Source organism: Dunckerocampus dactyliophorus, chromosome 13 (assembly GCF_027744805.1).
Source record: "Dunckerocampus dactyliophorus isolate RoL2022-P2 chromosome 13, RoL_Ddac_1.1, whole genome shotgun sequence".
Classification (NCBI taxonomy): domain Eukaryota; kingdom Metazoa; phylum Chordata; class Actinopteri; order Syngnathiformes; family Syngnathidae; genus Dunckerocampus; species Dunckerocampus dactyliophorus.
In genome coordinates, this window is record NC_072831.1 from 13,987,956 (window position 1) to 14,000,171 (window position 12,216).

The following is a 12,216-nucleotide window of genomic DNA, read 5'->3' on the forward strand; positions in this document are numbered from 1 at the left end:
CGCTGCCACATTGTCTATTTGGGAACAGTGAATAAAGTCAGTCATTCAGTGAACATAAAAGTAACCTTCAATGTTCATTTAGTCCTTTCATTACTCATTTATATGTGTTTAGAATTGTTTTTTGCATGTAAAAATATAATTATAATACTATAAAAACGGGTTTGTGTTAACATTTTTGAGTCACCCGCTGATGACATCATAGACGAGTGATGTATCATAGCTGACCTCTGGTTTCGGTTGCCATTTTGTTAACTAGCAGGAACAGGATGCTAACAAGGAAAGATGTATTCCGATTAAAAAAAAAAAAAAAAACCCGTTAAGAATACAGATGGACTCACGCAGTGTATTAATAACACAACAAGACGCGTGCCAAATTGGACGAAGAATGCACGCAAACTGAGGCAAAATTGTGGGGTAAATGTTCTTTCTTTGTTAACCGAAATACACCCTGACTTGATGCTAACGTAGGTACCACTGTACAATATTGCAAGACAATGACAGTGTACAAACACTGTCAAAATTTGGACGAAAACCGAATCAGATAAAAACCGAGATTTGACTGTATTATATATTATATATAGCAGCCTCTGGCAATAACGATATATACCGTGATATATTATTTGGCATATAAATTATAATAGAACCATTTCAAAACAGGTTACTCCTTTGGCTGCTGACGTAGGCGGTAACGTAATGCATCATTTCTGGTTTTCAGCCGTGTGCATTCACAATGTACTTCGTCTGTATGGTTGTCGTATTATTCTCTCTGTAAGCCACGGGTCTCAAACGCACAGCCCACGGGACCATATTTTGTAGCCCCCTACTTTACGTTAAAGTGTAGTGCTATTGTGGCCTATGAACTTGAGTCCCACAAGATTTGGTCAGCAAAAGTAGGTATGAAAAAAACTCACCTTGTCACGCTGTGCTATCATTATGTTTTGGACGTAGTTGGTTGTTTGGGGTGGACATAAGTTTGTTTCTTGCTGAAACATTCAGTTGCCTCGTGGGAGCCTCAAAACTGTAAGGATTTGGGGAGTATCTGGAAAGAGTAGTGGTTTAAAATGCCTCCTGAGATGTGCGGAACTTTGGTGACCAACTACAAGAAATGTCTGACCTGTGTGTTTGGCAACAGGAGATTCTCCACAAATTACCAAGTCACTTTTTGTTTGAGGATCTCATATGTATTTCACTTGATCAAATACTAATTTTGAGCTGATTTATAGTCTGTCTGTCCATTTCAGCTGGGGATGGAATCAGCAGAGGATCAAATAATTATATCCAGTAGTTAATGATTTAGTTTGCTTCATTTTTTAGGTAAAACTGCTTTTGTGGCTCGGGGTGGGTTTTGGTGGGATGTTCTATTATTTGTAAACTTTTAAACCATTCCTCTGTAGAAACCTGAAAGGACATTCGCTCAGAATTAGTGCCGTCTTTATGTACTTACCCAGCAACATTTACAATGATCCAGGAGTGATCTCCCAAGTTTAACCTTTCAAACGATACCAGGATTATGAAAATACATCTGTCTTTGCTGAGATTAATGTAATTATTTCCACACTTACATTGTTGAAAAAAAGTGTGATGTACAATGTACATGAGTGACAGAGGTTTTTTAGTAGCTGGATTGCCAGAGTTCTTTATATGTTATGATACATGCTGTCTACCTGGGTTATTATCAAAACTACATAATTGTTTTCAAACTGTCCTTCTATTCCCTATCAATTGCACACATACTTTGTGTTGTTTTCCTGCTCTGACTAATTTCTGTTTGCACTTGTCTAAAATGTCCTTCTTAGTCAGTGACAGTTGTTACAAGAACTTGGCTGAGGACAGAAGTGGCGTCAATTTGAAGGATCTGGTCCATGATCCATCACTGTAAGTCTGCATGCACATACAGTAGAGTACATACAGTTGTAGCATGGATTTTTATGTACATTCAGAAGATTACACCAATTCTCTCTGTCACTGCCTGCAGGTTAGGTGGTGTCATCACAGCCTATAAAATTGTCCCAGATGAGATTGATGAAATCAAGGTATTTTACTTTGCTTCAAGTACACATGCGATCCAGGTGTCAGCATTTGTTGTGTGTGTGTGCCTGTGTGTGTGTTTTCTGTACAGGACACTCTTTTGGAGTGGTGTGATGAACAGGAGCTTAATCTCATTCTCACAACTGGAGGAACTGGATTTGCACCCAGAGATGTTACACCAGAGGTACACACATTTGGCATGCGATGGCAACGATAATGGCTAATAGAACGGTTTAGGCCACAAGTGTCTTTTGCTTTGACGTCAGTCATTCAGTCATTTCTTATGGTTTTGCTTTGAAATCCATGTTTTGGTTCATTTTAGTCTTGACAGTAATAACGTATATACAGTGGCGGAAATATGTACAGGCATTTGATCCACTGCATTAACTGTCCAGCATTTTAATAGTAGGTTTATTGTAACAGAGAGGCAGAGAATATAAACAAAATCTGAAAATAATAAATGTTATAAATAGGGTTGTCAAATGATTACAACTTTTAACCAGATTAATCAGTTTTAAAATGAATTAATCATGATTAATTACCATTGGCAACTGTCTGAAATACGCCCATTTTTACTGTTTTTAATGAACAGAAAGATAAATGACAGGACAAGATGATATATATTTGTATATATTAACAGCTCCAAATGAACTGAATATGTCAATCAAGCTAAAAGACACCACACAAGTCGAAAAATCTATTTGTCTGACACTAGTCTCTTTAATAGTAGCAGAACATTTGAATCACATTTTAAACAGTGTTATTGTGACCAGTGAGGCGTTACGTTCAAAGACATCATGTAATTTACGGTTAATTTACTTGTTTTCCGTGTATTTTCCAGCATACTTAAATGTAGCATATTGTACATCTGAATTAAGAGTTAACGAAGTGACTGATAAGAATATCCACTTCATGGTTTTCTTTATCTTCACGTTTATTTACACACAGACATAATAAAGCCGTTTTCGTGATTTTTTTTTTTTGGAGTGTTCCTGATTGCATCTCGTGTTCTTGTAATGAGAATGAGGAAGTGTCGTTCCCAAGATGAACGGAAGAGAGTTGTGAGTTGGAGATACATACAGTATAATGTATGGTGTCGGAATTGTATCACTGTTGATGTGTTCAGATCAGAATGAAGTTACAGTATAAAAGAGCGTCAGACGTGACTGTGTGGGGACGCTCCACTGTGCTTCCCTCTGTCGTCATAACAGAGTGGCGTGCATGCTCTGGTGTGCATGCGTTAATTACACAAAAACAATTAACATAATTAATGAAATAAATTAGTTACCGCTGTTAACGTGTTATTTTTGACAACCCTAGTTATAAATTAATTTGCTTTTGATTGAGAGAAATAAGTATTTTATCCCCTACCAACCAGCAAGCATTCTCACCTCCACAGACCGATTATGAGCTCATGAAGCACACAAATCAGTACTGTCCCTGTAAGAAAGTACTCCTAAGCTTAACTTGTTTGTTAGATTAAAGACACCTTTAATCACAGAAACAGTTTATTTCATTCAAACTTCATATTCCACCACCATGGGCAAAACCGAAGAGCGGTCGCAGGACATCAAAGACAAGATTTTAGATGCACAAGACTATATTTTGTGCAATATAACATAGAAAACCTATTTCCGACCTTCTAAATACGTTTTGTTGGAGCACTCTAGACATGCAATAACGGCCATATACTCAGCTTTACACTCACACAATATAGTAGACATAATAATACAAAATAAGAAAAAATGTCCGCAAACCGAGGCAAAATTTTGCCGTAGATGGTTTATGTTAACCGAAAAACACGCTAACTGGGGCCTACGCTAAATGAGGTTCCACTGTATTTTCCTAAAAGGACAAGACTGCCTCATGGGACATTGTGGAGGTCTGAATTCTTGCTGATTGATGGGGGATCACATACTTATTACCAGTCAAATACAATTTTTTTTTGTGTTTGTTAAAATAAGCTTATCATAAAAAATGAAGAGCTCAAGACTTGTGACACACATGGGAGACTTGTCCCCATGTGAAATTACACTCTTTATTAAATAGTATTTCTGTATTCAAATGTGTCCAAGTACGGCTCGGGGGCCTTTTGCGGCCCACTGATCACTTTTTATTGGCCCACGGCACATCTCAAAAAATACCATTACAATGGAACCATTTAAGTCTGTCACATTTAAGTTGACAGCCCATCTATATTGACCAACTCATCCAACGTGTTATTACTAAAATGTGCCCACTTAATCCAATGTCGACTTACATCGTCCACCACCTTTGGTTGACAGAAAACGTGAGACCCAAAGGACTGTTTATGTAAAATCGGTCGGTTCACGTTGACATGTGTTGTACAGTTGTGGTCCCCAACACAATTGGTCAGTGTATAACAGACATGTAAAATGTTTTCTGAAAAAATACTGAGCCTGCAGACTTATAGAAGAACAACATTCAAATCACTCCCAAAAACGTCTGACCACGACTGCAGTCGTCCTATTTTCCTCATTATTGTTAAGCACAGTGAATGTAACTACTGACTAGTTATACAGCATTAAAATGTGCACTTAGTGACTTCCTGTTCAGTGCAAAGTTAGCTTCAAACTAAAAGCATGGCAGTATTAAGTTGGAATCTACCACGGCATCTAACAAAATACACCCAATTAATTTTTTTTAAAGATTGTTAGCCACCGGTGAAAAGATTTGCACATTTGCAAAAGCTTTATTGTCATTGTAGTCAAGACATACAACGAAATTGCCGCGGCGGCTTTCTTAGATAAGAGTGTAACAATATGAAAGCTGAAGACTGACAAATGGAGGAAACGATTACTACAGCCCATTTTCCTTATATCTTTGGTGAAAGCTACAAGTAAATGTGTAAGCCATGGCTACTTTTGGTTTTGGTTACATCGACAATAGCTGATTTGGACTCGTCAGCCATTCTTAGGGGTGTTGACTTAAATAGTTGAAATGTTGATGCTAGTAACACAAAGCTGACATGTAGGCGGTTGGTTGGCTTCGGTTTCATTGGTTTCAGCCTTTTTTTTTTACATCAAGACAAATGTCAAAATGGCCCGCCGCATGCATTGAGTTTTCAGTGTTCTGTTTTTGTGGTGAAAGAATCTCCGTTTTCTGTTGTAGGCAACCAGAGAGGTGATTGAGAGAGAGGCTCCAGGCATGGCTCTGGCCATGCTGATGGGATCCCTTAACGTCACGCCACTTGGCATGCTGTCCAGGTGAAGATTTTAATGTCTAAAAGTAATTTAATTCCAGCTTTGTGCTTATTCTGACATTTTGATCTCAGGCCTGTGTGCGGTATCCGTGGTAAAACTCTGATCATCAACCTACCAGGGAGCAAGAAAGGCTCTCAGGTGAAGTTCTATGGCTCTGTTCACTCCAGTTTTCACACCTTGTATCGTGTTATTATTTATTTTAATTTGTATTTTTATTATTTTTAGACCAATTTTACTAGTAAATTAGCATACAGCCTGTGTGATTAAAATGTATTTTTAATTTCTATGGTGATTATAATCTCTGAAGGGGAAATTAAATTTGCTCTCTGCTGTATATAGTGTGTTACACACCACACACATGCATGGATGTAAGGGCAGATGTGAGAGTGAGGTTGGTCTTGAAGTCATTCCTTTTAGTTGCCATTATATTATGATGTTCTTCGCCAGTTTCTGAGAAATAACATTTGACCTCTGCAGAAAGTTGCCCCACGGTTACCCGTTTGTTGCCAATTATGTTTAGTTCATTATCGACGATTAGGGGAATTGCCTGCTGCTTCTACGATATGTGCCGACTGGAAATCCTAGATAATGAGCAAATACAGCCTTGTTAAAATCTCTGAATTGCTGCAAGGGACTTGACAAGTTGGACTACGAGTTTTTCGCCTTACTTGACTTCTCTCACACACTTACAGTTCCAGCAGTTTTGGTCATTTATACATTTGGTGGCTGGAAATAAAACTCCACATACATGCAAATACTCATTTTCAATTACTTAAAACATACATAATGATGAACTAACTTTTTTCGCATCCTTTCCATTTATGCAACTCAAGCAAATATTTTGTTTTTGGTGTTTTCACCAGGAGTGTTTTCAGTTCATCCTTCCGGCTCTGCCCCATGCCATTGATCTGCTACGCGAGGCCACAGTCAGGGTCAAATCTGTACACGCCGCATTAGAGCAGCTCCCCTCTCCTTCCTCTCTGCTGGCCAATGCGCACACCAACACACATGCCCACTCACACACCATGGAGCGTGGCACCCAGTGCGAAGAGGAGGACGATGAGGAGGAAGACAGGAGGCGAGGTCGACATGCACACCATCACCACCATCATCATCACCAGCATGGTTCTTCCCACATCACCGCAGCTGCTATTGCTGCAAAGGTAACTTGTAAACTTAACAAGCGAAACTTTAGTTAAACCTGGAGGGAAATGGGGTCATTGCAGCAATGAGGCTATTGAGCTACAGGTCAGTTTGGCTCAAATTATACTGTAATGAGGATTCAGTACAGTGGAACCTGCCTATGTCTTATGACAACCCATCCATGTCAACCAACTCATCAAGCCCTGGTCCACAGTATTCTTCTCTTCCCTGTCATAGTACCCCCAACGGCAGGGGCGTGCAAACCGCGGCCCGCGGGCCACATCAGGCCCGCCAAGCGTCTTATTCCGGCCCACCAGACATTTTCAAATTATTTTTTTGTAACCTTTAACATGGAAACTGTAGCCGGCAACATGACTTGCAGTGCTTTTGTGACACGCATGAGTTGTCGCACGCAATAGTCCGATGCAATCACGTCAACACACGGCACACACAAGTAACCTACCTACTGCACCATGTGGGCACACTATGCGCAATACCCATGCCAAAAAAACACCCATATATTCCCGCCGCAAGGCATGTTGGGTATCTTGTGGTACTCTTTCACCCAACATTTTGTTGTGGTTGTCGCATTTTTGCTTGATAACAAAATATGTTGAGGAGGTACTCAGAGAAGTAAACAAGAAGCCGTTAACATACTCTTGATATCCAATGTTTGACTGTTCATAGTTAGACTGTTCATTGTTGTTGCAGCTGGACTACCCAGCATGCCTTGCGGGCATGTGGAAATAACAGTTCTAAGTTACATGATATGTTTAGAGCTTAGTTGTTGTTCATCATAGACTTAGTAGTACCAGTTGATTTATGTGATGCATTAACTTGCTATGGATGTGTTGTTTTCATTTTGTTGCACCGTGAGCAAGTATGTTAAATATTCTGTTTGATGACCACCTCCAGTGTATACATAAACGGTCCCTCCCCCATATTTTTTAACCCAATGTGCCCCGTGAGTCAAAAAAGTTTGCCCACCCTTGCCCTAGGCATATACATCAGCTAACCCAGACAGCACTGCACTTGAAAACTGGGCCTCAGCCTCAGATGTACAGTTACCATATAACCCAAAAATGTTTCAACACAGACCAGTGCTGATTCTTCCAGACAAGCCATCCCTACCAAGCCAATGAAGAGGTTGAACTTCCTTAAGGCATAATGATAAAAGTTCACAGAGCTGGTAGAAGTGGGAGCAGACATTCGTCCTTCACTTTCGTCCTCTAACCCCGACTACGCCTCAGCCTTATGCAAACTCCTCATTAGGTCAGCCAAGAACACCATTCTTGGCGTGTATCCTCATCAGAATATCCCTGCATGAGACGAAGAATGTGAATCACACTATGACAACTTCTTTCCAAGTTTCACCTGGTAAAGAGGCAGGCGAACAAGGGTCTCTTCTTACAAAATGCCTAAACTGCAAGCGCAAAGAGCGATGGGAAGGAACAGTACAAGATACGAGGTACCCCTTCAGGGAGGCTTGGCTAAAAGACTTTTAATCAACTTACAGACAGACGTTCTAATCCATTCAAATGCCGAGTAACTGCCAGTTCAATTGCCGAGCAGCTCCTTGCTGGCGGTCCTTTTAAGGATACCAACAGGGAACACACTCGATTCGTAAAGCAGGAAAAAACAAGCTATGGCAAGCATAGGGAGTCCATGGTCATCTCTCGACAACTTTCACAGGCGATGAGCTCTGCCATTATACAGATGAAGAGTGGAAAAGCGCAGGGGTCTGCCAACATCCCACCAGAGTTCCTTTTTCACATTAAGCCTCAATGCTACCTACCTCCTTTGCCAGCCCATATCCAAAATCTGGGCGCAAGGCAGCTAGCTTTGCCCTACCCAAGCCAAACGAACCAACAGACAATCCCAAGAATGATCTCACTCCTTGTCCTCCCCCTCAAGCTCCTAGAGCGACAACTCTTTGCCAGACTTGAATCTGTCATCAACCCCAGCTCCCCAACGAGCAAGCAGACTTCCGCAGCGGCCAGAATATTATACACCAGATTGCGAAACTCACTCACTAAACTGAAGCGGAGTTTGAAAAACGGCAGAGAGCTGGAGACTTGATCAGATGGTTGACTTAGACGGGTTGTCAACATAAACATGGTCCATTGGATACAAGTCATTTATTTGTAGTTATACTAAAAGATAAAATATTTATTGAAACATACTATTAGAGAGTACCGTTTTATGTTTAAGTTTCTTTAATTCTAATGACTAAATGTTGTTGATTGGCTGCAATTTTTCTTCAAAGATATATCATATTATTTTTAAAATGGTTTTTGCCACAATTGGCCTAAAAATTCAATATCCAATTCAATACTAAAGACTTGAGGCAGTCAAGCTTGGGGATTTCAAGGGAATTTTTTGAGTGGATTAATCTTCACTGCTGACACAACAGAGGTCCACGTAGCTGCTGCCATTCAAGTAAACATGAGTCTCGTCTTCTGCTGTCCAAGTTGTCTCCATGTTCACGTCGCTGGTTGTACACAACTTAGTCTCGTTAATATGGAGGATAGATCAACAAAATTCTAGCTAAATAAAAAACTAAAATTTACCCATTTTATGTTTATGCTCATCCCTTGTTGTCATTACCAGTCATTTCTTTGGATTGTAATCTTTGATAAACTTGGAAAATGATTTACATGTAAACACACTAAGCCAGGGGTCACCAACATTTTTTCTTGTGAGAGCTACTTTTAGAAAATGAAAATGGCCACGAGCTACTCATTTTTGTAGAAATGATTTTCATACCTTATTTCAACCCAAACAGATCAAATATGCTTGTTTTACCAAAACATTCACAAAATGCTGGTATCCACAACTCACATTTTATGTTTCAGAATACTTTTCTTTCTAGTGTTCTCACATTATTAACTGAAAACGTGAATGAAAAGCAGGCTTGCGGGCACCTCATGTGGTCGTGGGGGGCTACCTGGTGCCCGCGGGCGCCACATTGGTGACCCCTGCACTAAGCCCTACAAACACATGATACCATAAGCCTGGGAACCCAGGTAGCACCAGTGATTAAATGATGTCAAGGTATTGTGTGTTTCCTGTCATATCCTGTCTCACCATTGTTGTGCAAGTGCTTTTGGACAATAGTTTTCTTGAGTTTTTTTTTTTTTTCTGACATACCTGTTCTGAGGGTCCACTGTACAGTAAAATTCACACTTGTATGCCTATTTCATATCATTCTCCCATTCATCTCTAGCCACATGTGTCTGTGTCTCTTGCGTGCATGTTTTTGTGTTCCATCAGACCAGCCATGCCGTGGTCATGGCTAAGGGGGGTCCCTATCTGCCCAGCAATACGCCTGCCCCTCCCACTCATTTCACCTGCTCCTGTAGCCATGAACAGGTGAGCCAACCGCATACTCCCTTCCTTTCATGTCATTGATTGCTTGTCAGAACCCATCAATTCATATTTTAATTGACATGATTTTGTTGTTCATAATTGAACAGTCACCTAAAATTATTATAAAAAAACAATTGTAATATAATATAACATAACATATGTTCTTACTTTTTAATTCATCACTTTAGCCAATGATCTTATAATTGGAGAATAGGAGGTGGCCCTTTTTTTGCTTTTGCATTGATTTATTCATTGCAATATGATTTCAATTTAACTCTGTGCCTGAAACTGTGATACGTGTTGCATCTTGGATGCATATGAAAACATGGTAAAAAACTTTTATCAAAAAGGATGAACACACGAGAGCGGTTTATTGTTAACAAATGTAAATGTAAGAATGAAATTCCCTTTTAATAACACTTCAACACTCATTTTGGCAAGTGGTGCAAGTTGTTTTTGGATATTGACATAATCGAATGGTTAAAATTGGCATTCCTGCCATCTAACATCCGATGGCCACAAACACCTCGGGACAAAGTAAACCCCCCAAAGTTCCTCATTTGGCCCTGGAGAGGGTACAACTTAGTTTGGGGGTTGACTGTTCCACCTAGCTTGTGAAACTGCAGATTTTCCTTTGAAGGAAAGGATATAACTGCACTTTACCACATACCACAACTATTTGGCTGGTTGGCTCAGTGTAGTAGATGAGCGATGACGATTGAGGAGAGAGGGGCTGGTCAATACACTACAACAGTCAGCCCTTAACGAGCGTCGTCGTTGCGGCTCAAAATTTTTTTTTGGATGTGCACGTCTATGGTGTTATATTTGTGCCTTAACTTTGAGGTAGCAAAGGAAGACTTTGAGCCCTATTAACGTGCAATAATTACTGTTGTGTGCGCAAGCACATGGCTGCAGCGCGCTGTCACTCCCTCCCTCTCTCGCTCACTCCGGCCGGGTGTTGAGGACTGGGCTCCTGGCTGGGGCTCGCAGGTTGCTGCCTGGACAGCGGCGAGGAATACGGGCACTAATGAAGGCACTGATATGATAATATATTTTTTTCAAAATGTTCTTACGATCCACCAGTTCGATCGACAGGTTGGCGACCCCTGGCCCTGGCCATTATTATATTCCAAAACAATGTTAAAGTCAAACAATCCGAAGCATCAAAACAGTGTTTTTCAAAGGAGACATGGATGATGCTAATGTCTATTCTCTCTTAACCTGCAGATTCCGGACTCGATCATTTCTCGAGGTGTTCAGGTGCTTCCTCGAGATTCTGCCTCTTTGAGCTCCACCCCTTCTGAGTCACCACGGGCCACACAGGCGACCTCCCGCCTTTCCACTGCATCATGCCCGACACCCAAGGTACAGGCACACGTTCACTGGTCAACGTGTCATTTCCAACATAGGATGCGGACCAGGGCCGCGGCCGCAAAGTCGGGGGATGGAGGGTTTGAATCTCTCTGGAGCATCTCTGTGTGGAGTCTGCATGTTCTCCCCGTGTGTGCTTTTCACTTGTCTCCTTCCACATTCCGAAAACATTAATGTTAGGCTAATTGGAGACTCTAAATCAGGGGTCGGGAACCTTTTTGGCTAAGAGAGCCATGAAAGCCGCATATTTTAAAATGTATTTCCGTGAGAGCCACATCATATTTTGTAACACTGAGTACAACTAAATGTGTGCATTTTTAAGCAAGACCAACAATTTTAGAATACAATATGCCGTTGAATTGATTCTTTTTAATAACACAGTTCTAATGAATCTAACCAATATTAAGTAAAATATTTCTTACCATGAATGCAACTTCTGGTTCTGCATGGTTTTACATCGTACTCCGTATCGGTCTTTCTTTTTGCCATCTTCTTCATCAAAAGGTTTTGCTGTGCAGAATTAGCTACCTGACTGTATAAAGGAGGGAAGCTTACTTCTTGACCTCTCAATGACCCGGGTAGTCTACCACATTATTCAGTAATAATCAAGTTTTGGTGTTTGACCTGGAAAATATGGGAAGGACGGCTGGCATTGGCTCTGTCCTCCCGCATGCCTCTAGAACATGGATGGATGGATTAAAATGCATGTCAAAGTTTTATATTTTGAACGTTATTTTTAATACTGTGATTTCTATAATGTTTTACTTTAAAATGTCCGCAAAAAATAAAAAATAAAGACATTTGATGGTGTTAAGAAATGTCTGGGAGCCAGATGCAGTCATTAAAAGAGCCACATCTGGCTCCCGAGCCATAGGTTCCCTACCCCTGCTCTAAATTGTACATAGGTGTGAATGTGAGTGCGAATGGTTGTCTATATGTGCCTTGAGATTGGCTGGTGACCGTTCCAGGATGCACCTCACCTCTCACCCAAAGTCAGCTGGAATAGCAGTATAGAAAATGGATGGATGGATGAATGGATGGATGGATAATGACAACACCAAATCATGTTCTTTGGTGTGTG

General features: G+C 40.6%; 1 protein-coding gene across 2 annotated transcripts in view; it reads left to right on the forward strand.

Annotated features, from left to right (window-relative positions):
* gphna (gephyrin a) overlaps positions 1–12,216 on the forward strand; it is a 36,388-nt gene that overhangs the window by 4,003 nt on the left and 20,169 nt on the right. The window contains exons 2-9 of one of the 2 annotated variants that reach the window (XM_054796438.1): positions 1,797–1,875; positions 1,976–2,033; positions 2,120–2,212; positions 5,161–5,255; positions 5,324–5,390; positions 6,116–6,415; positions 9,669–9,767; positions 10,992–11,129. In XM_054796438.1, coding sequence (XP_054652413.1) covers positions 1,797–1,875; positions 1,976–2,033; positions 2,120–2,212; positions 5,161–5,255; positions 5,324–5,390; positions 6,116–6,415; positions 9,669–9,767; positions 10,992–11,129 — 929 coding nt within the window. The remainder of the gene's footprint in view (positions 1–1,796; positions 1,876–1,975; positions 2,034–2,119; positions 2,213–5,160; positions 5,256–5,323; positions 5,391–6,115; positions 6,416–9,668; positions 9,768–10,991; positions 11,130–12,216) is intronic. The other variant, XM_054796439.1, reaches the window with a different exon arrangement.